The following is a 25,010-nucleotide window of genomic DNA, read 5'->3' as shown; positions in this document are numbered from 1 at the left end:
CTCGGAGCCCTGGCCGGGGGCCCTGCCCTGGGTGCTGCCCTAGGAGCCACTGGTGACAAAAGCTGTCAGGGGTGGCCGAGGCCTCCCAGGCTGGGCGGGGGGCCACACACACTCTGTCTAAGCATCTCTTGCTCCACGGCCCTGAGGGCTGGAGCTTCAGCATCCCCTCCTTCCAAAGATGACATTGGCTCAGAGAACCCTCCAGACGCCCTCCAGGTCAGCAGCCTGGGGTGGAAAGACAAAGCCTGGAGCTCGGGTTTGTCCCTCAGCCCCGGTGATGACCGGCACACACGGTCCTGGCCGTAGCGTCCACACCAGTAAATCAAGGCTGGAACGAGGGTCCCTCTAGTCACTCCAGCTTGTGCAGCTGGCATCCGGGTCCAGCGCCCTTCCCCATGTGGGGTCCACTCACAGCCCGGGTGGGAGCGGATGCACCTGGAGGGCCCCAGCACTCGGCTCCTGGACCGTCACCCAACCAGTCCTGGAGAAGAATGCACGGTGGTGAAAAGGGTGGCTTTGGGTGCTCCTCGGGAGGGGGTGGCCACAGGGAAGAGGCAGCAGGGATGGGATCCAGCCGCCTCCAGTCCATCCTCCCATGTCCCCAGTGAGCCCCCAGAGGTACTGCTGCCACCCAGCCCCTCCCCCAGGACGCTGCCCACCCTCCTCGCCCCCGGAGCCCCTGAATCTTCTCCTGTCACCCGCACCCCGACCCCTAACACGCGGGGCACGGCAGGCCCCTCCCTCCTCCCAGAGCTGAGGCCGCTGTGGGGGAGGGGTGCCACTCCAGGCTCCCTGCTCTTCCAGAGTTTTCCATTTCCTTCTATCACCAGAAGGACAGGGCCTGCTCACCGAGCCTGGCTGCTGTGGCCCCGTGAGTCGAGTTTATGCGCCTGGCCTGTATCTCATTGCCAAGCTTCTAAGAATGTGTCCGGCTTCCGTGGCCCCATCGCCGCCCCGTCAGGCGGCCACCTTCGGTGTTCAGAGGCAGACCCAGCTTCCGGTCGGGGACAAGAGCAAGCTGTGGCCACAGGGTGGGCATGGGGTCAGCGTGCCAGGCCTGGGGTCACTGCCGCCAGGAGGGTCAGCAGGATGTTTGGAAGGTTCTGGGTTTGGACAGAACTCAGGGCGGGGGCAATCTTCCCACTGCGTCAGGTGGGTGATGCCCTTCCCGCCTCCAGTGCCCCGGGAACGTGGAGGGGAGCCCACCGGGCACTGGTCTGCCCCTCCAGGGACATCTGCGGACCAGAGCACCTGCACGTCCTCGAGCCTGTGCCGAGGGCAGGTGGTGCGGGTGGAGGAGGGCAAGTGTCGGGCCTTGGGCTGCAGGGCCAGGGCTCCCAGGACACCGGCTCAGAGCCTGGGGAGGACGGCCCGGCTCCGTGCTCCCAACAGCGCCAGAGAAAAGGGGCCAGATTCCCTCCCAAGGGACGGGCCCATCGTCCCTACACTCTTCTTGGGCTTCCGAAGCCTGGGTTAATCCGCCCCCAATCCCCCAATGGCGCCACTCGGAGATGCCCTGGCCGTGGGGTCCACTGGCTTGGGACAAAGTTCCCCAAACACATTTCCTCCTTTTCCTGCACATGTAACTAGAATGAACTTCCCAGGGTCCTGCAAGGAGGTGGTGGCCCAGCCAGGGAAGCCGAGAGGCCCTTTCCAGGCCCAGCCCAGACGCCGCCTGCCCTCCCCAGCTACACAGCAGCTCCTGCAAGGCATGGGGGAATCCCGGGCCAGCAGAATGGGGAAAGACCCATTTTGATCTTTATAGGAATAAAACAAAATTTTATCACAGGCTTGGTCATCAGCAAACTTTTCCTTAAAACGCCAGATAGTCTTCCAGCTTTGCGGCTGGGCATGCCGTCTCACAGCTGAGGCCCAAACGCGGCCCTGATGCCTCCTGGATGCTGAGTGTAGAGGTGACCCCATGAAACTCTGCAAAGCCAGGCCTGCTCTGAACGGGGCAGAGGCCTTCACTGAGCCAAACTCCCCTCGGGCTCAGGGCCACTGCCCAGCAGGCATGGGGAGGAGGGGTGTGGAGGCCCTCCTCCTGCAGCCTTTCTCTGCTGCATGGGGGGCTCTGCAGGGAAGCCAGCTGACAGGAGACCCCCCAGCCTGTCCCTGATCTGGGAGTTGGAGTGGAGCGAGGCCAGGGGATGCACAGCAGGCAAAGATGCAGGGCCCAGCTCTGGAGGCCTGCAGCTGGCAGGTGACACAGGGACCTTGGAGTCCTGGCTCTGCCCCCCACAGTCTGTGCACGAATCTCATTGAGAGCACGCACCCCACGAAACCCCCCACGATGGGTGGGAGGAGGTTTCCAACATCAGGCACTTGGTCAGGCCCCCATCTGGGCTTCTAGGGAAGCTCTGGTGGGAGGGCCAGGTCTGGGACAGTCCAGGGCCCTGGGGAGGGCGGCATCGCGGCCCCTGTTCCCTGCAGCCCCACTTCCCCGTGTCCAGGTCCTCCTGCCCCCTGGGCCAGGCGCCCTCTCAGGCAGACCGTGATTAAGGCCCAGGATGCAGTGTCTTAACTGCATTAACCTGAATCAGGCCGAACATGGATGCCGACCTGGCGCAGTGCGCAAAGCACGCCCTTCAGTCCATAAAGCCACGACGGCCTTTGTGGGACCTGGAATCATGCTCCGAGGAAGGATGCACTGCAAGGTCACACGTGGGCCTGAAATCCGCCCCCATGTGCCTCGGCTGCGGGCCGGGGAGAGCGCGGTGGGCAGGGCGCTCCGTCCCAGCTGGGGCAGGAGAGGCAATCGACCATAAATAAATACCCGAGGGCTTCCCTGGTGGCGCAGTGGTTGGGAGGCCGCCTGCCAGTGCAGGGGATACGGGTTCGTGTCCCGGTCCGGGAGGATGCCACGTGCTGCGGAGCGGTTAGGCCCGTGGGCCATGGCCGCTGAGCCTGCGCGTCCGGAGCCTGTGCCCCGCAGCGGGAGGGGCTGCAGCGGTGAGAGGCCCGCGTACCGCAAAAAAAAAAAAAAAAAAAAAAAAAAAATTCCCGAGAGGCACCATTTTATTTGCTCCCTGGTGCTCACAGCAGCTGGGCTGCCGTCCCGGGAAGCCAGAACAGAGGAACCCATGCCCCCCAAGTCCACACCGAGGGCTGAGAGCTACCTTCCCACGCTGTCCTGGAACATCATGATGGCCCACTCGCTTGACAGTGGCCAGCCCTCCAACCCCTGCCCGGTACCCACGGAGCATCCGCTGTAACAGTGAGCCCCAGGTCAAGCCAGGAAGATGTGTCCTTAAATGACCCGCGGGCTGCCCACACAGGCTGGGGGAGGTGGAGGCACGTCTGGTGGAGGATTCCAAAAAGCGGTCATCAGAGCCTGAAATACCGCGGGCTCTCGGTAAGCCCGTCTTTCCGCGCCCCTTCCCCGCCGTCTCACATACAAGCACAGCCCTTCGGCTCAGGGGCTACAGACAAGGAGGAGGCCGCCCTGACCGGGCAGTGACAGGGCCCTGACTCCCTAGCCTGGTATCCGAGGCCCGTCCTACTCCCCGCTGTAGGACAGAGGCTGCTGCAGACGCAGAGGACCCCAAGCTGCCCACCTGCTCAGCCACCCAGTTCTCCTGCTTCAGAAGGAGGCAGAGCACCCGGGGGTGGCCTGGGAGGGAAGCCACAGCCCTGGGAGTAGCGCAGAGAGCAGCAGACGGGAACCCGGGCCCGGAGACAGCAGAGGCCACGGCCAGCCCACCTCCAAGGTCCCCTCAGAGAGCCACGTGGACTCGGCTTGTGTGAAATGAGAGTAGATTTTGACGACGGGGAAGGAAGCAAGGTGACAGCAGTAGAGCTCGCAGGAGTGGGAAGCGGGACTGTGGGGACAGAGGAAGGAAGGACAGAAGGGCCTCAGCACGAACTGCCGCTAGTGCCCTGGTCCCTATGACCGTCCCCAACAGCCTCGGGCCTGGGTGTCCAGGCTCTGCCCCACCCTGAGAGCAACTGCTCCATCAGGAAAGAGCACAGGTTGGGGGGAGGTGACCAGAGGTCATGTGGACACGTTCCCAGCAACACTGGAGTCTCCATTCCAAGTGCCCAATGCATGTCAACACACCTGGTTGAAACCCGTGGATGCTTCTGGATGTGGACGTTCCAAAGAAAGTTTCAAATGGCTCCGGGGTGGGAGGGGAAGAACGGTGTCCAGGGCACGGGAGGTCACTGATGTCAGGACACACAGCCACCAGGGGCGTTAGAGGCCACGTGAATGTGAGCGACGCCTTGGAAGCCCTGACGGGAAGTGAACGTGAGCTGCCATTCTATACCCAGCCGAGGGATCACATGGCACGAACCATGTTCGCGGGAAATGTGCACCTGACCTTCAGCCACGTCTTCCACCCATGGGCTTTTGTTCCCTGATACACAAGGGAAAAATGAGTACTTTCAAAGAAGCTATGAAAAAAATTATTTCCATCTTCTTCTTATATTATCTTTTCCCTCCTGTCCAAATTACCTACCACAGATAATCGATACTTAGGGCTAGTTTTAAAGATAAGTGTTGGGCTTCCCTGGTGGCGCAGTGGTTGAGAGTCCGCCTGCCGATGCAGGGGACATGGGTTCGTGCCCCGGTCCGGGAGGATCCCACATGCCGCAGAGCAGCTGGGCCCGTGAGCCATGGCCGCTGAGCCTGTGTGTCCGGAGCCTGTGCTCCGCAACGGGAGAGGCCACAACAGTGAGAGGCCCATGTACCGCAAAAAAAAAAAAAACAAAAAAAACAAGATAAGTGTTAAAGGGGACGATTGTATCACAGGCCGAGGTGGGCAGCAGAAGTTCCCACAAACCAACCCTCCCAGAGTCCATCAGTTACAGCCTAATAACCGGTGCTGAAATACAGGGGAAGACTATGAGTGTTTGCAGGTCCAGGAGAGGGAAATTCCTGGGATGAACGACGTCACATGAGCTGAGACTGATAAACATAACACAATCATCGCCACCCCCTACTCATGTTAGCTCTGGTCCTTGAAGCCGGCATTGTACCCATTTTACAGATGAGAAAGCAGACTCGGGGAGGCTAAGGGGTTTCTTCAAAGACACACAGTTACTCAGTGAAAGACTCATGATTGGAACCCAAGTAACCAGATCCATGCCCTGGGCTCACTCTCCAGTCGTCGGACATCATTCGAGTCTTGGAGACAGGCAGCTTCCCTCTTCCTGCGAGCCTGGCCAGGGCTGCAGCAGGAGCCGCGGCTGAGTCGCAGGTGAGGCTCCCTCCAGCTATTTTGGGGGAGGGGCCACAGTCTTGCCTGCGTATCCAGGGTGCTCGTGGGTCTCACGGGGCTTGCGGGGCCTGGGCGATCCCCTGACAAACCTGCCTGCTCGTGTGGGGTGTGCTGCAGGGACATTCTGCGGACGGCAGGTCCCCTTGGACATGGCTCTGCTCTGACAGCAGGGCTAGCAGGAGACACCAAAGGCCTCGCACTCCTGGTTCAGCTGGGCTAAATGTTCTGACTTGCCTGCAGGAGTGGAGGCCGTCCCCGGCCACGAGCCCCAGCAGGGCCCTCCCCATCCCGCTGAGGATTTCTGTGCTTCGCAGTGGAACACCTCAGGTCGGGGAGCAAGGCAGCCTCTCCAGAGATGCACTGGGTGGTTGGGGTCTCCAGTTCGGGAGACGGCCTTGGTCCTGCAGCGCTGGGTGGATGGTGGGGGGGAGCCACCTGTCAGAAGCTGTCCCCCTGTTGAGTTTCCTCCCGCTCTGGCCCGTTCCTGGGGAGCCCTTGATCGCAGCTGCTGTCACCGAGGTCATGGCTCTCCCGGCTTCTGCGCTGCGACAAGAAACCAACCTCGTGATTTAAGAAGTGTGTCCAAGTGGCGCGCTGTGGTCCTCCTGGGCTTACCGCATCCCTGGAATACGAAAATCTCTAGTGCTTCCTGGTAGATACACGTTGGGTGATGTCCCCCCGGCCCCCTAATTTATGGGTAACGAGTGATGAGTTTGACTCCACGAGGTTTAGGGTTTTCACTCAAACAGGTCAGTCGGGACTGACTGTCCCAGCCTTTGGGGACGGTGCTTCCCTGCTGTATTTATTACACAGAATAGAGTCACCAGAGGCCCGTAAAGCCTGCTGCAGAGAAGCTGCTGTTAAATCATCGTCTCCATCGTGTAAAATCGCCCTCATCCAACACGGGAGGTGCCTCCTCGCCGTCAGGGCCGTGACAAAACGCCTCAACCCCGCATTTCCTACATCCTGATGAGCTGGCAAGTTTACAGGGTTGTTACCCAGTGGCTCCGAATCGGCTCCGTCCTGCTGGGAGCTTTGACCTTGGGTTCCGTTCTGCCCAGGCCGCCCCCAGCAGACTCCCCTCCATCCTCGGCCCTCGAGCCTCCTCTGCGGGGTCAGGCCGGGTGGGGGGCTGACCTGAGCCAGTGCTTTCCTGGGTCTGAGCTGACAGCGGCCACAGGCTTGGCCACCTAAGTTAAACAGAGCACGTGGGGGCGCGTTTATCGAGCGTGCACTGGATGGGCCTCCCAGCACCTTCTAAGTGGTCTGTCCACAGAGCCTGGGTCCAGTGAGACCCTGCGTTAAAGAGAGCTCCACACTTCTCCGTGTGCCAAATCATAACGACCTCTGCAGGGCGAGAACGCCCTCCATAAAGGAGTAGTAACAGACTCCGCATTTATTTATCACGAAAGCCACAATGAAGGGAGGCCATCCCGAGACGCGCACAGCGATCAACAGCCAATTATGGGATTGGGGGCCGCAGGCGCCAGCCCCGCGGAGCGCATTCACAGCCCAGAGCCGCCCCCTCCGAGAGGATTTAAACGCACAGCCCAAGACCGGGTTATCTGGCTCCGAAAGGCCATCCTTCATCTCTCCGTGATTCACACAGGCTTGGACAGCTGACCAGGGCAGGCTGCCAGACGGAGGAGGGGCCGGAGGTCCCGATTTTCCATTCCCCACGAGCTGAACTGAGGCTAGCTCAGGCAGGAGGTAGCCCCGCATGGGGTCTGCAGGATCTGAGCTCTGTGATGTCCTGTTAGTCGGCCCCCAGTGAGCATGGACTCCTCTTGTGCCAAGTCCAGGAGGGACAGGGTTGGGGAGGGGCCTGAGGGCAGGCGCTTCACCTGCCACAGAGCAGGTGCTCTGGGACGATGCTGCAGCCCACGGTGCCCAGTTCTGGACCATTTAAACCGCCCTTGTTCACAAAGAGAGGCCACGGTGCTAAACTGCTCCTGGGAGGGACTCCAAAAGGACCCTTTCTCGTAGGTTCTTCTCCAAGGAACCTGCCACCTGAAGCCTTGGGAATCCCTGCTGGCCTGGGGCAGGTCAGTAATGCTCACTCCTCAGAGGTGACCTGAGGCTCACGGGCGGCTAGTGACCCAGGTCAGGTTGAGGACGGGCTCCCTCCCCTACTGGGGGTGGCGTCAGCGTGAAGGTCCACCAGGAGGGAGACAGACGCACACTGTCCTTTCCGACACGACTTGTCCTGATGGAGGAATGCAAGTGACTACGCTTGAATCAGGGACCCAGAGGTGCCTTTAGCCTGAATGGGTCTGTGTGGGTCCCACTCTCCTTTTTTAAGGGTTTTGCAGATGAACCCATGCCCAGTTAGATCACTTGGGCTTTTGCTGTCATCTTGATTAATCCATTAAAGTGGAAGACGGGACCTCCTCTGCCTCGTTGGGCTGGGAATCAGGGCAGCAGGGGGTGTTGGGGGCTCTGCCTATCCCGAGAACGAGGCGTGCAGCCCTCTCAGGCCGGGGACACTGGGGACACCTGGAGACTCAGCTCTCGGTGGAAACTCTGCAGTCCTGGAAGCCAAAAGCCGATTACTTTTGTCAGCGGAGTCAGAACATAAGAGAAATTGAATTAAGCGGGTGGCGGGTTATAATGCAGTGCTGGCATGCTGAGGAGCATCACTATTCCAGCAAAGCCCGCGAGATAAATAAACGTCAACAGGAGAGAGCAGCCCGGGACCCGGGTGGAGGATGAACGTGGGCGACGTCGCTAATGTGTGTGCGGTACCCGTGTCAGAACCAATATGGTGGCAGGCCCATCACCATCACGGTCACGGCTATTTCAGGAAATGCAATTTTATTAGAAGTTTTCCAGCCTCTCCCCTCTTCTTCTGCCTCCTGACTCTCGGGGGCTGCGGTCCCTCTTACTGCAGTCTGCGCTCATCTCCTGGGTGGAAGGCACGAGGCAGGTGGATGATTACGCCGTTAGGCGGCGGTAACCAGGCTGGGAAGGGGCGATTCTGGCTCCCGGGCTGGCCCTCTTAGGCCCCAGGGCACTGGGCCTGGCTGCACAGGGTGCCGGCTCTGGGCCCCCTCCTCCAATCTCCTCGCAGGGCACCCAGCACCTGCCTTCCAGAAGCCCTAGCTCTTCTGGGCAAGAACAGGGACCGTGCCCTGCTGCCCTCTGCCCCCCAATCCTCAGAGTCCCCGTCTGGGTTTCCCCAGACAGACAGGGCCGCCAGTGTGGACAGAAGCCTCTCTGGAAGCGGCCGGCCCAGGGATCTCTGCAGCTTGGAACCACAGAAGCCTCTCCAGCCGGGCAGTAGGTGGGCACAGGAAAGAGTGGGTGCTCTGCGGGGAGGGGAGCAGGAAGCCCAGGCTCCATCTTCGGGGTTCAATCTCACCCCACCCCCGCCATGGCTGGCAGGTGCTCCGCCGGGTCTCTGGACGCACTGGGTCCCCCTTCCATGGGCGTCCTGCTCTGACTCTGGCCTGGTGACAGCATAGACCCAGGCCCCCCGACGGCTGCCCCCCTGGCGCTGGCTCCTCCGTGGGGCCGGGCTCTGGGAGGGTGGGCTGCCCTTGGGAGCACAGGCTGGGCTCAGCTTCTCACCTCCCAGCTCACCATCAGACTGGCTTCCTGGCACGAAGGGGAAGAAGCAGCCGCATTCCCGCCTCCCTGCTGACCTTCAGGGGCACGATGCCGGCCTCGGGGCTGCCCTGCACGGAGCCAGGCCTCAGGGCCCGGCCAGGGGGCAGGGGCAGGCATACCCCAGGTACCAGCTCCCTCCCACCTGCCACAGGGAACCCCCCATCTCGGGGAACGGCCTCCAAGCGTCGTGGAGTGCCAGCTAGCTCCAACAGCAGGCTCTAGGGCAGTGCAACTATTCTGTGTGATACCGTCCCTGACACGGTCCCTGACACGATGTATTTGGCAAAACCCGGACACCACGCAACACAGAGATGGAACCTGATGTGAATGGCGGACTTTGGCTAATAACAGTGTATCACTGTCGGCCCTCACCTGTAACAAATGCACTAGCAACGCTATCCTTAGTGCTAACAATGGGAACATGGGGGCATGTGGGAACACTCTGTACTTTCTGCTCTGTTTTTCTGTGAACTGAAAACTTCTCTAAAAATAAAGCCTATTAATTAAAAACAAACAGACGAAGGAAAAACACCCGCTCCGGCCAGACAATGGGGAAGAAGACACGTGGCCCAGTCTTCAGCAGGACAAGAGATCGGCCTATCTCCCCAGAGCACAGAGCTGGGAGAACCGGGACGCGGGGTCCTCTGCCGGCTGCCGGACCACGCCAGAGAGAAGAGATCCCCCCACCGTCTGTGGGTGCAGCATGGCCCGCCATCGGGCACAAGGACCCGCCCCCGCCAGGCCGACAGCTCCGGATGGAGGACCAGGCCAGACCCCTCTTCTGCCTGTCCGTCTGTCCTGCCCTTACGGCAAGAGTGCAAGACCAGCATCCTCACCCTGTGGAGCCCAGCCCTGCACCCACATGGGAGGACCTACAAGGCCAGGGCTGGGCTGGACGCAGAGCGGGGGCATCAGGGGGAATGTGGGGAGAATCACCTGTCACTTCCTCCTGCCAACTCCAGCCTGAGATGCTCAGGAAGGTGGAAAAGGAAACAGGAAAACAAAGATTCCATGACTTTGTTAGCATTCCAGGCCGGCCGGGGTGGGGGTGGGGTAAGTATATATAGCAATCCACGGGTGATCTCAGCCCCAGCTCTCAGCTGATTAGACAGTAAGACATAATTGGCTAACTAGGTATAACCTAATCAGGGAAAAGACCCAGCTCTTCCATTCTGCTTCAAAATCATGTTTTAGAACTTTACCTACAATTGTTATGAGCTTGAAAGGTTAAAACTTTTCAATAGTGATGCTGGAAATGAGATCTGTGATCCGTCTGAGACCATGTAAAATATCAATAAGAATTGGATCACAGACCCGCATGTGTGACGTGGACGACAGAGCTCGTGGGAGGACACGAGGGACCAGCCCCCAACCAGCAAAACACATGACCTAAGAGAAGAGACTGGTAAATCAGACCTAGTTAAAATTGGGAATTTCTGTTCATCCAAACACACCAGTAAGCCAGTGACCACACCAGCCTGGGAGAAGATGTTAGCAGTACAAGCTCCCAGTGCAGGACTCAGACTCAGAATAAAGAAAGCGCTCCTGGGAATCACTGAACAAACCGCCCAGTCCTTTGACAGATGCTTCACGAGAGATGCTTTCCACCTGCCCACTTAGCCTGGGGAATCACACTTGTTATTAACCGCTCAACAGAGAGATGCACGTCCACACCCAAACAAGGTGCCACACTACACCCCCATAGGATGGCTAAGCTAAAAAGACCAACAACAACAAGTGCTGATTAGAACACAGAGCAAATGGCACCGCCATACACTGCTGGGGGCAGCTCCAATAGTACAAGCACTTTGAGAATCACTTCGGGCAGACCTACCATAGCTGATTTGCATCTGTGCCACTGCTGGGTATATATAAGCCCACAATTAATGAGTGTGCATGTCTACGAAAAGACACACACACATGTTCACAGCCACGGCACTCATAATAATTGAAAATTCAAAATAACCCAAACACCCATCTTCTTTAGAACAGACAGATAAATTATGGTACAGCCAAGCAATGGAATTCTACACAGCAATAAAAATAACAAGATGTCGCTTCACACAACAAGGTTGATCTCACAGACACGGTGAGTGAGAGAAGCCAGGCACAAAAGTCTATGTACTGTCTGATTCCATTAATGCGAGGTTCCAGAAGACGGGGCACTAGTAATGGGAGGGGGTATGACTGGGGTCGGGGGTGAAGCATCCAGGCTCCGGCGGGTGAGTAGTGCAAGCCTGTGTGTGTTACATCTCAACTAAAGTATTTTTTAAAAGAATAAACACTTATTTTGGACTTCCACATCCTATACAAGGTCATGAAATCGTTTCTGAACTTGCCTACACAGGCATTGTTATGAATCTGTAACTGTATAGACTTGGATTCCCACGGCCACCAGGGATGCCTGATGCTGGAGGGAAAGCCTTTCGTGAGGAAGGGCTGCATTTGTTTTCTTCTCCCTGGTGCTGCTGTTCAGGTGTCAGAGGCGCATTCACATTCAAAGGCGCTGACGCATCGCTTTAAAAACACACCTGCATCTTTGGTTTGCTGCCCCAGGAGGTTGTGCAGCCCAGTCACCTAGGAAACACGGGTCGCTGGGTCCAGGGTCCTGCAGTTTGCCCTTTGCCCTTACATCCACGCTGGAGGGACACTTGGTGCTCAGGGTGGAGGTGACGGCCAAGGTCACGTGGGCAGCTGGGCACTGGACCTGCAAGGACTCGGGTACTTAACCCCCGTATGGGGGCCCCGACTCTGACATTCGCGGGCGGCACCCCGCTCCCGAAGCTGTGGACCCAGAACGTGAACACCATACCTTCCCCAGTTACCGGTAGAATCTGCGTTAGATCAGCTGCTTGACTACCAGCCGAGGACACTTAAAATGAGGACAGTAAAGCTAAACAAAAAGGAGCTAAGGCACAGGTGGGTGAGGAGGGCCCTTCCGGCTGATGCAGAGAACCATCCTCACGGGGTCGCACTGACCCGAAGGGCCCATGCCCATCCCGGGGCTCCTCTGACCGCCAGGCCCCGGGCTCCAGCGGCAAACGCGGCTGCTTCTCACCCATCAGGCAGGCAGGCTCTGCCCATCCTGCCAGGCATCTGAACAATTAAAGGGACACTTTCATTCACCTCTCCAGCTCCCTGCTGTGGGGGGCTCCTTCCTTTCCCCCCCAGTACAGCCCTGGAGAGCAAGGAAGGGGACGCTGACATCGCCGCCCTGCTGGACACTGCCGCCTCTCCCCCAGCCTGGGCTCTGAGCCGCGGTCGCAGCCTGGAGCCCGGCCTCCTGGCCAGGAGCCGTATCCCTGTCCTGAGCTTCCTCCCTGCTGACCTCACTCCCCTTCACACCACCCAGGGGAGCCCCTGGACCTGCCTCCAGGCCCCTGTTGGGCACCTGCTCCCTGGCCCACAGGTGAGCCACACCTGCCGGGGGACAGTGCTCAGGCCACGCACAGGGCCCCCTCGGTCGGGACAGACACCTCTCTGCACTGTGCTCGGGCCGCGCCCAGGGCCGGGCTCAGGGCTTCTCCCTCCAGTTTCTCAACAACCCCACGGCGAGGGCCACCACCTGGCCTCCTGACTCGCCCGTCCACTGTCACTGCTGCTTCCGTCACCAGCCAGACCTCTCCCAGCACCCAGTGCCCTGACTTTACTGTCCAGAGAGCAGGGCAGAGATCTTCCAAAAGGCCGTCAGACACCACCCGTGCTGCCAGCAGCTGGGGATCAGCCCCTGCCCCCCACCATGGCCTGAGCAGCTGGTCAAAGGACCCGGCCCCTCCCGCCTCCCCAAGCCCTATCTGGAAGGCTGCGCGGGCGCCCCCTCCACGCGGGTCCTGAAAGCGACCAGAGCTGCCCCTGCATCCGTGCCCAGAGCCAGCAGGACATGGGGGCAGGCTTGTTCCCTGGATCAAAATGCAATTGTTTTGTCGACGATTTCTCTGGCTTTAATTCGGTTTTTACCACGCTATTGAACTGTGTTTGAAATTTCAAATCACATGAAACAGCATGAGCCTCCCTCAAAGAAGGGCCCCCTTGGGAGGTGCAGAGCCCCAGGGCCGTGCTCAGCCCCCAGGGAAGCCGCTTCTTGCCAGGAGGCCCGGGAGGGATGCCTTCCCAGCCCCGGGTGGGCGGAGCCGCTCCGGAGCGCAGTGGAAAGCCGCGGGGGCCTCGCCTAACGAGGCCGGCAATTTCGGCGGGAAGGAGAGGCTAGTAAAGGATGCCGGGCTCCACCCTCCTCCCAGAGGGGTCCCTACCACACCCCACTTCCTGGGCCTGCCCTGAAACTAATGGTGCCAGGGTCCGTCTGCTCTACAGAAGCTGGACTCCCTGAAAAGGGGCTGGACTCGCTGGGAGCGACAGGACCCGTGGTGTCCAGCTCCTATGACCTCCACCCTCGGGAGTGGACGTGACCAGCATGGCAGGTGGGCTGCACCCACTCTCTCCCTCCACAAGGTCGACCCCCAGGCAGGGCCCCCCAGCGCTAGACCGCAGAGGCTGGGGTATCTCCCTCTGCGGGCCCAGAGCCGGGCGATGGACTGGGGCCAAGGACGGCCCCGCCACCAGGCTGAGCGCCAGTGTGACCCTGTGCTGGCACGTGTGCACGTGGGCAAGGTGTGGACGAGAGAGGGGCCGCTGCCTCCCTCCTCTGCAGCCGCCAGCCCAGGAAGGAAGGGGGACTCAACCACGGGTTCGGACGGGCACTGTGTCCACAGCACGGCTCTCAGAGACTCTGCCCGTGACGGTACCCACTGCCCAGCAGCTAGCAAGCACCCTGGTGTGCTGCCCACTGACGCCCGCCTGCTCTGGGCAGCCGTGGCCCAGTGATGAGCGCTGGTGTCACCTCTTACAGGAAGTCTTCCCGGGTAGCCGTGGCCTGAGTCCACAGTTTCCTCCCCTGGGGTCTCGTGCTTCCTCCACTCCCCCGCACATCTCAGGACACAGTCAGGACCTTTTGTCCCGTCTTCCCCGGGGTCCTCGCGGAGGCCAACAGCCTGGGCTGCTCTCATTCTGCACCCAGGTCTGGGCCTTTCAGCACTGCTGGGTGTTTCCCAGAGGGCACTGTGGCTTCCTGGGGGGCACTGAAACCCAGGGGCCTCCAGGCTGCAGCTGACCACTTGGGGCAAGCTCCATCCCCCATGTGGCCCAGTCTCCAGTCTTTAAAGGGGGGCAGATAAGAGTGCTTCCCTCAATGGGCGTCTGTGGAAATAAAACCAGTGGTTCATTTAAAGCCTCCAGCAAGGCCCTGGTGACCATGTAAACCTGCACATGCTGGCCTTTAGGAACTGTTTACAAAGCTCTGTCACGCCCATGTCAACTGCAGCTTTGTTTTGGGGTCCTGAAAAACTTCCAAATTTAAACTCCGCCCAGGGTCGGGGGCTCCGGAGCTGAGCGCCCCCTTTGCCCTCCTTCCTGAAGGAGACAGAGGATCAGCAATCTCAGGGAGGGGGACCTGCCTACATCGGCCTGGACAGAGCCTGGGGACTCCCAGGGGACCCTGGGCAGAGCCTGTGTAACAGGGTCCCACACACGCCCCCGCCATCATGAGTGTTTGCGATGTCCCTGAGCTACAGTAGCGGGACGAGAGGCAGGCGGCCTGCTGATCAGTGCAGAGCCCCCTGCACCCTTCTCTGAATACTGTCACAAGCGTCCCTGCTAATGGCCTCAATCAGAGCACGAGGGTTCCCACCGCACGCTGGGGCACATCAGCTCCTGGTTCCTGGAGAGAATCTCCTCCAAGATATTGCACAGATATTTCTTCTCTACATGCTGATTATCCTCAAATGCTGATTAAAATGTATAAGATGAGGGAGGCGATGTTATTAGCTTTCTGTTTTATAGCTTTCAGTGCACGAGTCTGGCACTTCTGTTAAATTTATTTTTGAGTATTTCATTCTTTCTGAAGCTATTTCAAGTGGAATTATTTCCTTGAGATCATTTTCAGATTGTTCCCTACCATTGTGGAGAAATTCCATTGAGTTTTGTATACTGACCTTGTATCCTGCAACCTTGCCAAACTCCTTTATTACTTTTAAGTGTGTACGTGGATTCCTTCAGGTTTTCTTTGCAAAAGATCACTTCATCTGTGAATAGATAGCTTTACTTCTTCCTTTCCCATCAGGATGGCTTCTATTTACGTTTCTTGCCCAGCTGCCCTGGCCACGCTTCCAGGACAATGCTGAATAAGAGTGGCCAGAGAAGACATCCTTGTCTTGCTCCTGATCTTAGGGCAAAAGCATCCAGTCTTCCCACTGAGTATGATGCTGCCTGGTGGCTTTTCATAGATGCCCTTTGTCATGTTGAGAAGTTCCCTTTTGTTTCTAGTTTGCTGAGTGTTTTTATCTTGAAGGGATGTTGGATTTTGTTAAATGCTTCTTCTGTAACTATTGACACGATCATGTGACTTTAGATCTTTATTCTATTAATACCATATATCACAGCTACTGATTTTCTTATGTTGACCCACTCTTGCACCCTTGAGATAAATCCTCCTTGGTCATGACGTACAATCCTTTTCATATTCTCCTGGACTCAGTTTGTTAGTGTTTTGTGGAGGATTTCTGCATTTGTATTTATAAGGTCTGCAGTTTCCTTGTAATGTCTTTTCCTGATACTTTTGGTATTGGGGTAAACCCAGCCTCATGGCGTGAGTCAAGAAGTGTTTTGTTTGGAAGAGTTTGAGAAGAATTGACATTAATTCTTCTCTAAATTTGGTAGAATTCACCAGTGGAACCATCTGGTACTAGGCTTTTCTTGCTAGGATGTTATTAGATTATTAACTCACTGTCTTGACTTGTCATGGGTCTACTCAGACTTTCTATTTCTTCTTAAGTCAGTTTGTGTGTTTCTATGAAGGTGTCCATTTCATCTAAGTTACCTAATGTGTTGGCACACAGCGGTTCATAGTATTCCTTTATACCCTTTGTGTTTCTGTGAAGGATAGTAAAAATAAAGAGGGTGGTCCTCCCTTTAGTTTCTGATTTAGTAATCTGAGCCTTTTCTCTCTTTCTCTGATCAGTCTAGTTAAAAATAAAGTTTCGATATTTTTGTTTATCTTTCAAATAATTAACTTTTGGTTTAGTTGATGTCTACTGTTTTTTCTAGTCTCTGTTTTATTTATTTCCATTCTAATTTTTGCTATTTTCTTCCTTCTACTTGATTTGGGTTTAGCTTGTTCTTTTTTTAGAGGCTTAAGGTGGATATCTTTCTTTTTAATATAATTTATGTACAGGTAAGGTTAGATAACTTCCTTTTTACTAACGGCTGTATATAGCAGTCAGCTCACAAAATTTCTAAAAATTTAACACGACTGTTGCAAGTCACTGCAAGCCTGCTCGGCCCACCACGGGGGCAGGTCTAGCAGACTCCAGAGAGCGGGTTACAAAGATAAAGGAAGCACTGGGTGGTGCAGGAGGCCAGGCAGGGCTGGACCCTCACTCACACCTCTGCTGCTCCTCCACCCACAGCTCGCAGAGCTTAGCCGAACTGCTGGAGGCCACTCAGCTGCATAAAGGGCGCACGCAGGTTTCTAAATATGCATACTCACTTTTCCAAGTATTAAAACACCTAAAAGCTTTTGGCCCAAAAGACTGAGGCCTGCTGTCCACCCTGAATCCTGTCCCCTTTCCTCTCAAAGAACGGGGTCTGGTGTCTGGACGTGGACGTGGAGTGACCACTCATTCAAGTCTGCTGCTAAAGGACACTCTGGGAGTCTAGGGCACAACCGGGGCCACGGAGCAACGTAGGTGGGCGTGGCCACCTCCCTGGGACACGGGGCTCAGCTCCTCCAGGAAGCCTTCCGGGGTTTTTGCTACCGCATCGGCCCGGTTCAGCCCCCATCAGGTTTGTGCTGCCCGTGACGGCCCCCTCCTCTCATCTCATGCTTCTGCCTCTGCACCCACCCTAGCGCTGCTGCAATGGCCCTGGGGAGAAGCAGGGTGATCCAGGTGAGGCTGCAGAGCCGGGTGCTGAAACACCAAGGCCCCCACCTGATGGAGAACTAAGGGCCACCCAGGCATGGGCCTCCGGGTTCCGTCCAGTCCTCACAGCGGGGAGCTGCCCCTCCCCCGAGGCAGCCCTGGGCCCCTAACCCCTAACACCCTTTTGGGAATTTCCAGCCACTCCCAGCTTCTCCGTTCCTCTCAGTTGCCTCGTTCTCTCCACCAGCATCTAAAGGCCTCACGTTTCCTTCCCTTTTGCTTCTGAGCCTCAAAGCCACGTCCCAGCCTCCCTGCCCTTTCACAGGACCTTGGGCGGGGGCTGCGGACCCTGCTGCTGAGGCCGCGGCCCACTCTGCTTATGCCGGAAGGCCAGTGTGACACAGAGGGGCCGTCCAGGCTCTGCTGGATCAAACACAAAGCAGACTTCACTCAAATGCTCTCTGAAATTTTGTTTCCCAGTTATGTGATTTTTACCATATCCTACAAAACAGACGCCGGGCCCTGCCATTAGAGTTTAAGGAATGGTGGTCTACACTCGCCTCCCCTGTCAGACCTTCTCCAACCTGAGCTCCAACCCAACCAGGCTGTAGAACAGCCCGTGTCCTAACCCCTGGTCCTCACCACTCAGGGGTGATTGGAGTGCCGGCCCCGCCCCCATCACATCTCCCGCGCCCCCTGCCTCGTGCAAGGCCCCCCCACCCCGCCTTCCCAGTTCACCCACCTCATCAGCTCTGTGCATGTGTGTGGGGGGCAAGGGCTTTACCTTGATTCACACACCTTACAATTCATGACTTAAAAGTGCATCATTCAGTGGTTTCAGTGCGTCCAGAGCCGTGCATTGCGTCATTGCGTCAGTTTTAGGGCCTCTTCATCCCCCCCAAAGAAACCCCGTTCCCCTACCTATCGCTCCCCAGCCCCTGGTAGCCACTAATCTGCTCTCTGTCTCTCTGGATCTGCCTATTCCACGTAAAGAGAATCACATACCATGTGCCCTTTGGGTCTGGCTTCTTCCCTGAGTGTCACGTTTTCCAGGTTCATCCACGTTGAATGTGTGTCAATCCTCGTTCTTTTTTACAGCTCAATAACGTTCCACTGTATGGACACACTATGCTCAGTTTACCCATTTGTCCACTGCTGGACGTCTGGGCTGTTTCCACCTTTTGTCTGTTAGGGCAGATGCTGCTGTGAATGTGTGTGGACAAGTTTTTGAGTTGCCAACTACAAATTGGCACTTGCCATCCACCTCTACTAGGATTAAATCCTGAGCTGCTGCAGCTGCTGACTTTCCACACCCCTTGAAAAGAGTTCAGGGTGGAGGTCAGGAAAGAGGCTCTCTGTGCTCTGGGAAAAACTGGCAGGACAGGTCTTCAGATAGTTAGATATTTTCAGGAGATTTTATGAGCCCAATTCTTGCATCTCCTCTTATATAGAAAAGCACTAAAATCTTTCATAGTGATGTCTGCTCCTCGTGACTTGCAGAAACCTTCTGCAAAAAATATGTGCTTGATTGCATGGACTCCCCCTTCACCAAAATCTCATATATACTGACCTTCCCCCCCGCCTCTCTGGAGCAGTTTCTCAGAGCTCTCTGAGATGCTGTCTCCTGGGCTATCGTCCTCACTGTGCCCCAAATAAAACTTAACTCACAACCCTCACATTGTGCCGTTTTTTTCAGTCGACAGAGTGGATGTATGTTTTTCATTTCTCCTGGGGAATACCTAGGATTCCATTCGGAGTGGAACTGTTAGATCATAGGATGATAACTCTTGTTTAATCGAGATCATTTTTCCAAAACAGCTGCTCCCTTTTACATTCCCACCGGCAGTGTAGGAGGGTTCCGATGTTTCCACACCCTCGGGAACACTTGTTATCATCTGACTTTTTGATTCTAGCCACGCTTTGGGGTGTGAAGCAGTGTCTTATTGTGTGCTTGATTTGCATTTTCCTGCTGACTCATGGGAGCTGGCATCTGGTTATTCACGTCTATCTTCTTTGAAGAAATGTCTACTCAGATCCTTTGACAATTTTAAAATTGTGTTAATTGTCTTCTCACTTTTGAGTTGGAGGAGTTCTTTATATATTCTAGATAAAGGTCCCTTATCAGACCCACAATTTGCAAACATTTTCTCCCATTCTGTGGGCTGTCTTTTCACTTTCTTGATGGTGTCTTCTGAGGCACCGAAGTTTTTCATTTTGATGAAGTCCCATTTATCTATTTTTCTCTTGTTGCTTGTGTTTTTGGTGTCATATGTAAGAATCCTTTGCCAAATCCAAGGTCATAAAGAATTACCCCTGTCTTCTGCTACAAGTTTCATCATTTTAGCCCTTAACATTTAGGTCTCTGATCCGTGTTGAGGTTGCTGGTATATATATGGTGTGAGGCAGGGATCCAACTTCGTTCTTTTGCACGTGGAAATCCAGATGTCCCAGTGCCACTTGTTGAAAAGACTACTGCTTCCCCATTGGTCTTGGCGCCCTTGATGAGGATCAGCTGATGCGATGCAAGGGTTTATCTCTGCACCCTCAACTCCTTGCATCTACTAATGAGGTGCCTCTTCTGGGTCTTCACTTCCTCCCTGGCGGGGACCCAGGCTCATCTCAGACCATAGCAGCCATCTGCACACAGACCCCTCTCAAACAGCCATCCCTGCTCCAGCTTCCTCAGCAGAATCCCTCAAAGGCCATGTCTGGAACATGCATGTCTCATACATGGCTGGGAAGAATGTAAATGGGGGACAGGTGGTTCCCTAGGTTGGTACATCAGTTCAGAGAGGGCCTCTGAGCATCACACCTCCTCTCACTCTAAGAAGAGTGTGATGATGCCCAGCTGCTATCCAATCTGTGCACACAGCTGGTGAGAACCCAGGAGGCCTGGGGCCATGGCTTTCCACCCAACACCCTGGGCCCTGTTTGCATCCCAGGCTCCCCTGGAAAGGAAAGGTATATTACAGGATCTGACCCTAATGTTCAGGCATGAGACCTGGATGCATTTGTTCCCTGCTCAGGAATACAAAGGCATGTTGGCTAGAAGACAGGCCAGCTCCCAGCAGGTGCCAGTGGTCAACAGCATCAGCCAGGCAGTCCTGGCAGGGACTTTGGAGAGGCTGGCAGGCCATACACAGGGAGGACCCTCTCCAGACTGGACTGTGCCAGCCTAGACTACAACCTCCTCCTCAGGGCTGCAGCGGCCCTCACAACAGACCTGTGTGGAACTCCGCCTGCCCACCACACCCCATGGCTCCCAGGAACCCTGCCGGGCCCGGCCTAAGACTCCTGCCCTCACCCCCACCCCCCCACCATGGCTGGGGCAGTGCTGCTCCAGAAACAACCCTCTCTTCTCCCGCCCGGCTGCCCGTGCCCGGCCCCTGGGCACCACGCTGCTTTCTTTACTTGGTTCTCTTCCAAGAGAGTTTCATGAGAATTCAGCTGATGGGAGGAAGAGACTACCTTTATAAAGAAAGAGGCCACTTCAGGGAGAGTGGAGCTGCCTGTGGGTGACCTGCTGTGCACTGGGCGGGGCGGGGCTTGGGGACTGGGCCTCAGTCCTCTCAGCGGTGCTACAGGGGCTTTGGGACCACGCGCATTTCCACCGGTGGAGAGGGGCCCTCAGAGCCTTCCAGAGCAGCAGTGCCGGCGGAGGAGGCTTTTAACCGAGGTATCCACGACCAGCGGCAGCCCCGAGGGTAGGTGCCGTTCTGTATTTGTGTGTAAGGACGTGGAGCCTTGCAGGGATAGTGGGGTTTGTTTGAGAAACTCTTTCTCTGATGGTTCCATGAGTTGGAAAGACCCTAGGCAGGTTAGGGTTAGGGTCCAGGCTGGTGGGGGGGGGTTGCGGTTTACCCAGAAACACGACCAGGAGCTCCCCTCTCACCACCAGCCCCCTCCTTTTACAAAGAGATACTTTCTTGGTGAGCTCCTATTCATCCTTTGGTACCCTGCTCAAATGCTCCCTTGAAGATGCAACTTTGTTAAGGTCCTGGACAGGAAGTGACGGCTGTACTCTGGGGTCCCCCAGCCCCTGCCCCACAGTCTGGACCCTAGCCCCCCAGCACTGCATGTTCTAGGTACTAGGTACCCTAAGAGTCAATCTCCCCTTCTAGCTCTCCTCCACCCAGGAGCAAACACCTTATTTGATCCAACGAATGAGTGAGTGGGCAAATGAATGAATGATAAGTTAATAAATAAATGAATAAACATGTGAACAGATGCAGCTGGGCTCTAGTATTTCAAGCCCACGTATTTACCAAACATGACAGGGTCAGCACAAACCATCCCAATTTAAGCCCCGTTCATACGGAATTCCAACCAACCCCACGCAGCCCAAGTTTTCTCTTTAGCAGGCACAATTCACACTTGAGGAAACATTATGTGCACAGAGCAAGAAAATAGAAACGCAAAAATTAAATTAGATGGCAGCCTGGAAATGCCCACTGTGCAAAAAATGCCAGCTAACTGATTTGTGTGGCCTCCCTTGAAAACGGCCGGGTTTTAATTTGGGTCTCTGGGACCCAGCTCCTGAGGCACGGGGAGGCTCACGGGAGAGGGGAGAGAACGCGGTTTCGGATGAGCAGACCCAGATTCAATTAGTAATCAGTTCTGACCTGACTCTCCCGAAGGCTCCCAGAGCTAATGACCAGAGGGGAGGGGAGCGGGCCCACACCTCCCCCTCCCTCCCTCCTGTCTGGGAAGAATCCATCAATGTCAGCCGAAGGCGCTCTAGCCGCTTCTAGTTACAGGAGCTGCAGATAGGGATGCGGTGGCTTAGCCCAGCTCACTGGGGGTCAAGGCGGTCCACCGGCGACCCACTGGGCAGACAAGAGTCTAGGGTCAGTGGAGCGGCCTCGGAGTAGCTAGGTCTTTCCTCTCTGTAAAGACTGTCTGTGATTGTTTCTGAGGATGGTCCCCAAAGGCAAGGATGTTAGCGCTGCGCGTGGACATCTGGCTGTTCAATCACACCCCGTCCGTGGGATGCCGATGGCTAGATGCTCTTAACAAGGACAGACAACAGCTTCTGAGAAACAAAACTGACGCCAGCACGGGTGCTTCCTTGTTCCAGATCCTCAGAAGGCACCAGCTGCCTCAGCATCCTTCCACTAGCCTCCAGCCCCCCCCACGGCACAGTCCTTTCCCACCACCTCCCAGGTGCCCGCGACATTCCCAGAGAGCCCTTCCGGGCTGGCAGCACAAGGCAGGTGGCACGTGGCCGAGGGGTCTGAGGGAAGCAAGGCGGGTCCCGGGGGCGGCCGGGTGGTCCCGGAGCCCTGTGCACCTCCAGGGTGCTTCTGGGCACCCCAGGCTCCATGGGTGAGGCTCCCGCAGCCAGCTCAGCCCCAAAGGTGCACAGGACGTCGGGGCCTGGAGTGGTGAAGGCCGGGCCTGCTCCCTCGGGCCAAGAGCCCAGGCCCGTCCCCGACTCCTTCCCTGTCCTGCTGGAGGCCATGTGGGGCCAGAGCTCCAGGTCCCGGGCCCCGAGCAGACTCACTGCCCCGGTCAGGTCCCCGGACAGTCCTGGACAGGCTCACTGGTGACACTGACCCGGGCCCCTGAATCAGCCCCATCCCCTAGGGGCCCTTCCTTGGGGAACTTTCTCCCTTTGGGGGCTGCACTGGGACCCAACCGGCTCGTCAGAAAGCCTCCCCTTCGGGGATGATGTGTCCTCGCTCCTGATGCAGCCCTACCCGCATGGCTGGTGAGCCTCCCAGAGTGGCCAGGAGTTCACGATGCCCCAGCCCTGTGCTCAGCACGCCTGTCACCTCTCCCGTGACCTTCGCCAGCACCGCCTGCAGCAGGCAAGGTGGTTCCCCCCCCACGTCCTAGGTCAGAGCAGGGGAGCTGGTGGGCCTCCCGGGCAGAGGCAGCAGGTTGAACCAGGGAGCTGGGCCCCCAGAGCCCGTGCAGAGGCTGTAGGGGAGGGGAGGGACTGACCAGAAGAGCCAGGGTCCAAGTCCAGCTCTGGGCGACCCTGTGCATCCCTGCCGCCCCCACGGGATGGACCGGCTGATACCCTGAACCCTCCACCTTGACCGCAGTGACCGCGTCTCCTCCAGCCGCCCCACACCCCTGCATGGGGCCATCGACCCCAAGGAGCCTGGACCAACACAGGCAGCTGCCAGCCAGGCCCACGGGAGCCCCCAGGCCGCCCAGAAAAGGGGTGTCCCCCCTGCTCTAGTCCTGGGGCTGGGTAGGGCTCCGGCCCAGCTCCAACGCCGCCTCCCCCACTCGACCGCTGGTCCCGCCCCAGACCCCTGCTGGGCCCCGCTGCGTCCAGCCTTGGGATGCCCAGGTCCCCTGCAGAGCACCTGTGGTGTCTCCTGCACCAGGGGACGCGCCCACGTCGGTGCCCTGACGGAAGCTGCGGGGACTCCTCCCCGCTTTGTAGAGACAGCATGTGGGTCTGTTTCTGAGGACGGTCCCCAGAGGTACCACCTCCCACACGGTGCCTGAGCATTAACTCAGAGAGAATGTTAACAAGACGTGTCTCGTCCCCCAGCCGGCTCAGACTCAGCGGTGCACCAGCCTACCCAACAGGCGCATCGCCTCGGCTGTCCTGGGAGCCTGTGGCGGCCCTGCTGCACGTCACGAAGCCTGGGGCACCTGCCACCTGCCAGACCCGCAGGGTAACGAGCCCCGCTGGCACCTCAGACAGAGACCACACGGGCATCAGGGCCATCTCGCTGGTGGCACCGCCTCCACCCCCTCTGCCCGCAGCAAGCCCCCGACTGGCCAAGAAATACCCTCTGGCTCCCCGCCAGCCTGCACTCCACGCCCACGGCCAGCACGCAGCCCTCAGGGGCACAACCGGCACCGCTGGGGGTGGCGGCCCCGTGCAGCCCGAGGCCTTGCCCAGCGAGCAGGGCGCCTTGGCGGAATGTCCTGGGGGCTGGGGGCATCTCGTGGACCCTGGGCACGCAGCCTCCTGTGGCCCCCGATGGCCGCCTGGGCCGGGGCTCTTACCGTCCACGCAGGCGGGCCTGGCTCTGGTGGTGCCCGCGATCTGCCCCTTCCTGCACGCGCAGCGAGCCGTCTGCCGGGCGATTGTCCTCCGCGGCTGGCTGCTGTCACGGTCCAGCGTCACAATCTCACAGGTGCCGGCGGCCAGCTGACCTGCAAGAGAGGCGCAGATGGGGCTGAGTGGACGCGCCTGGAGACCAGCCGTCCCGGCACCACACCGAGTGCCCACCTGGCACCCATCTGCAGAGGGACCCAGAGGGACATCTGAACCCCCAGACGACGCTGTCAGACCCACCCTGTAAAAGCCAATGCACCGGGTCAGGCCAGCGACCTCCACGCTTGTACAGCATGGTTTTGACAGCCTTGCCTGGGCGACAGGACGTTAAATGTGCCCCATCTCAGCCATGCCTGGAAACGAAGGGCTGAGTCACAGGGGAAGGGTCACGAATCAGGACCTGGGCTGCACAGGGCTCCGTGACAGGAGGCCAGGCTGGCCTGGAGCGGCCTCGGTCTGTATCTGGACCGGCCCAACCTGCCGAGAAGGGACCCGTCTCGTTTGCAGGTGGTGACTCCATGGGGTTCACTGGCTTCCTCACCCCCCACCATGTGACTCCTAAATCCAGGGAGGGCACCCACTGCTCTGAGGAGCTGAGGGGGCCAGCATCCCAGCAGAGGGACACGCCTGTCCGTAAACCAAGATGCTCTGAAGAGTAACACTGACCAGACAGGCAGTGCCGGCGCTGGACGGAGGGTGCCGATGAGGGAAGCCTGGCCGCTGGCCCCAGGGAGGCTGCAGGTCCTCCCCGGGCCTGGCTGGTGGCCCCCCGGTCATCCCCGAGCTGTGAGCCTAGACCTCTTGGTGACACCGGGTGGCCCCTCGGTGTGGCCACACGGCCACAGCCTCCACTGGGGCATCCACTCACTGCCTCACTTTCCTTCCCTCAGTAAACAATAAGCACCACTGTATGCCGCCCTCTGCGTTGGGCCCTGGGACCACAGTGTGAGAAAGCGGACGGTACTCTGCCCCTGAAGGTCCCTCCCAGCTTGAGGATATGGCCCCGTACAGATCCCAGCCCACTGCTATGCAGGGGGTCGGCAGGGAGAGAGGATGGGGGTACATGCTGCAGCTCCAAACAAGGGAACAACGAGGGGGTGACACCCAGGAGACGGTCCCCACATGCAGGGGAGGAGGGTGGCAGTGTCCACCCCACAGAAGAAAAGCTGGCAGCTCCCTGGGGCTCCCAGGCAGCCGTTGCTTCAGCCCTGGGTGTTCTTCTTCATACACTGCTGTCAC

At 57.7% G+C, this 25,010-nt stretch overlaps 1 protein-coding gene across 1 annotated transcript in view; it reads right to left on the bottom strand.

Annotated features, from left to right (window-relative positions):
- TAFA5 (TAFA chemokine like family member 5) overlaps nt 1-25,010 on the bottom strand; it is a gene marked incomplete at both ends in the record, with an annotated part of 173,581 nt that overhangs the window by 16,763 nt on the left and 131,808 nt on the right. Inside the window, one exon of the mRNA XM_079714916.1 lies at nt 23,720-23,869. Within this exon, the coding sequence (XP_079571042.1) occupies nt 23,720-23,869 (150 nt within the window). The remainder of the gene's footprint in view (nt 1-23,719; nt 23,870-25,010) is intronic.

Source organism: Hyperoodon ampullatus (genome assembly GCF_949752795.1).
Source record: "Hyperoodon ampullatus genome assembly, chromosome: 11".
NCBI lineage: Eukaryota > Metazoa > Chordata > Mammalia > Artiodactyla > Ziphiidae > Hyperoodon > Hyperoodon ampullatus.
The sequence above is the reverse complement of the archived record's forward strand: the minus strand, read 5'-3'. Positions and strand labels throughout refer to the sequence as shown.